The following is a 1,214-nucleotide window of genomic DNA, read 5'->3' on the forward strand; positions in this document are numbered from 1 at the left end:
GCGACAGAAACGCGAGGGCGCCCTCTCGCGGAATCTTCCCACGGCGACGGTGGCCGCGACGCCCATGACGATGGCATCCCAATATAAACAATATATTAATATCGATGCGCTTTGATCTGTCCCCCAGTGGTGTTATCATTGTCTAATTCGCCGCGCGATATACTAACTCATTTACTTGACATAATATACATATATATACATAATATATATCAGGAGTATATAAAGACAAGACAGGTCTTTATATACTCCTGATATATATATATATATACTTAAACGGTACCACCAACGTCTTTTAATCGTGTCTAAACAAAATCTCTGCGTTCTTTCCCTTGGCTGTACGCGTGTAGGTGTGGTATCAGGCGCACGCTAGCAACCCGTACCCGCGAGGCAGCGAGCTACACGGCCTGGCGGAGGAAGCGCACATCACCGTGGTGCAGACGAAAGCCTGGTTCATCAGGAGAAGACGCAAGGCGAACAAGCAGAAGCGCATAGAGGAGGAGGAGCGAATGAGAGAGCGACAGAAACGCGAGGGCGCCCTCTCGCGGAATCTTCCCACGGCGACGGTGGCCGCGACGCCCATGACGATGGCATTCCGAAACCCGATGGCGGAATACTACACGATGACGTCACTGCAGACGGAAGCGACNCGCACCGGAAGCGACGGCCCGCCGCCGCCGACGTCGACACCGGAAGACACGACAGCAGCGCCGCTGGCGGATGAAACGGTCGCGAAGGAAACCACTGCGAGTTCTCTACCGAATGAGTCTATGGTGGACACGACCGCAGCGCCTCTGGTGGAGATGATGGCTTCCGATCTGAGTGAACGTAAGGATGGACGCATGAGCTCCGCCGACATCATCTGGATTGCAATGAACGCAGCTAAGGTGGTCGGTGACGACCCAGTGTCGCTACATCCGAGGAAGAACTACAGGATACCTCCCGTGAAGAATCCGCTACCTGGCCGCGCGACAGACCTGATGGAGGTAAGCAAGCATCGGTACATGTGTGTAGCTCTCAGCTATGTATGTGCAGCACAGTGAGAGCATGTGTATACTTATGGATGCATACATCGTGAATATATATATATATATATATACACAAACACACACACATATATATATATATATATATATCGAGGAGGTGTATCCCTGAGAGAAATTTTCGTAGTATTATTGGCGGTATGTTTAGACATAGTGAGAACAAGGCGTTCGCCG

The 1,214-nt window shown here is 50.9% G+C and overlaps 1 protein-coding gene across 1 annotated transcript in view; it reads left to right on the top strand.

Annotated features, from left to right (window-relative positions):
- LOC106818063 overlaps positions 1-983 on the top strand; it is a gene marked incomplete at its 3' end in the record, with an annotated part of 6,407 nt that extends 5,424 nt beyond the window's left edge. Inside the window, exon 2 of the mRNA XM_014822784.1 lies at positions 348-983. Within this exon, the coding sequence (XP_014678270.1) occupies positions 348-983 (636 nt within the window). The remainder of the gene's footprint in view (positions 1-347) is intronic.
- Between the last annotated feature and the right edge of the window lie 231 nt (positions 984-1,214).

This window comes from Priapulus caudatus, unplaced genomic scaffold, assembly GCF_000485595.1.
Source record: "Priapulus caudatus unplaced genomic scaffold, Priapulus_caudatus-5.0.1 Scaffold2003, whole genome shotgun sequence".
Taxonomy (NCBI): domain Eukaryota; kingdom Metazoa; phylum Priapulida; class Priapulimorpha; order Priapulimorphida; family Priapulidae; genus Priapulus; species Priapulus caudatus.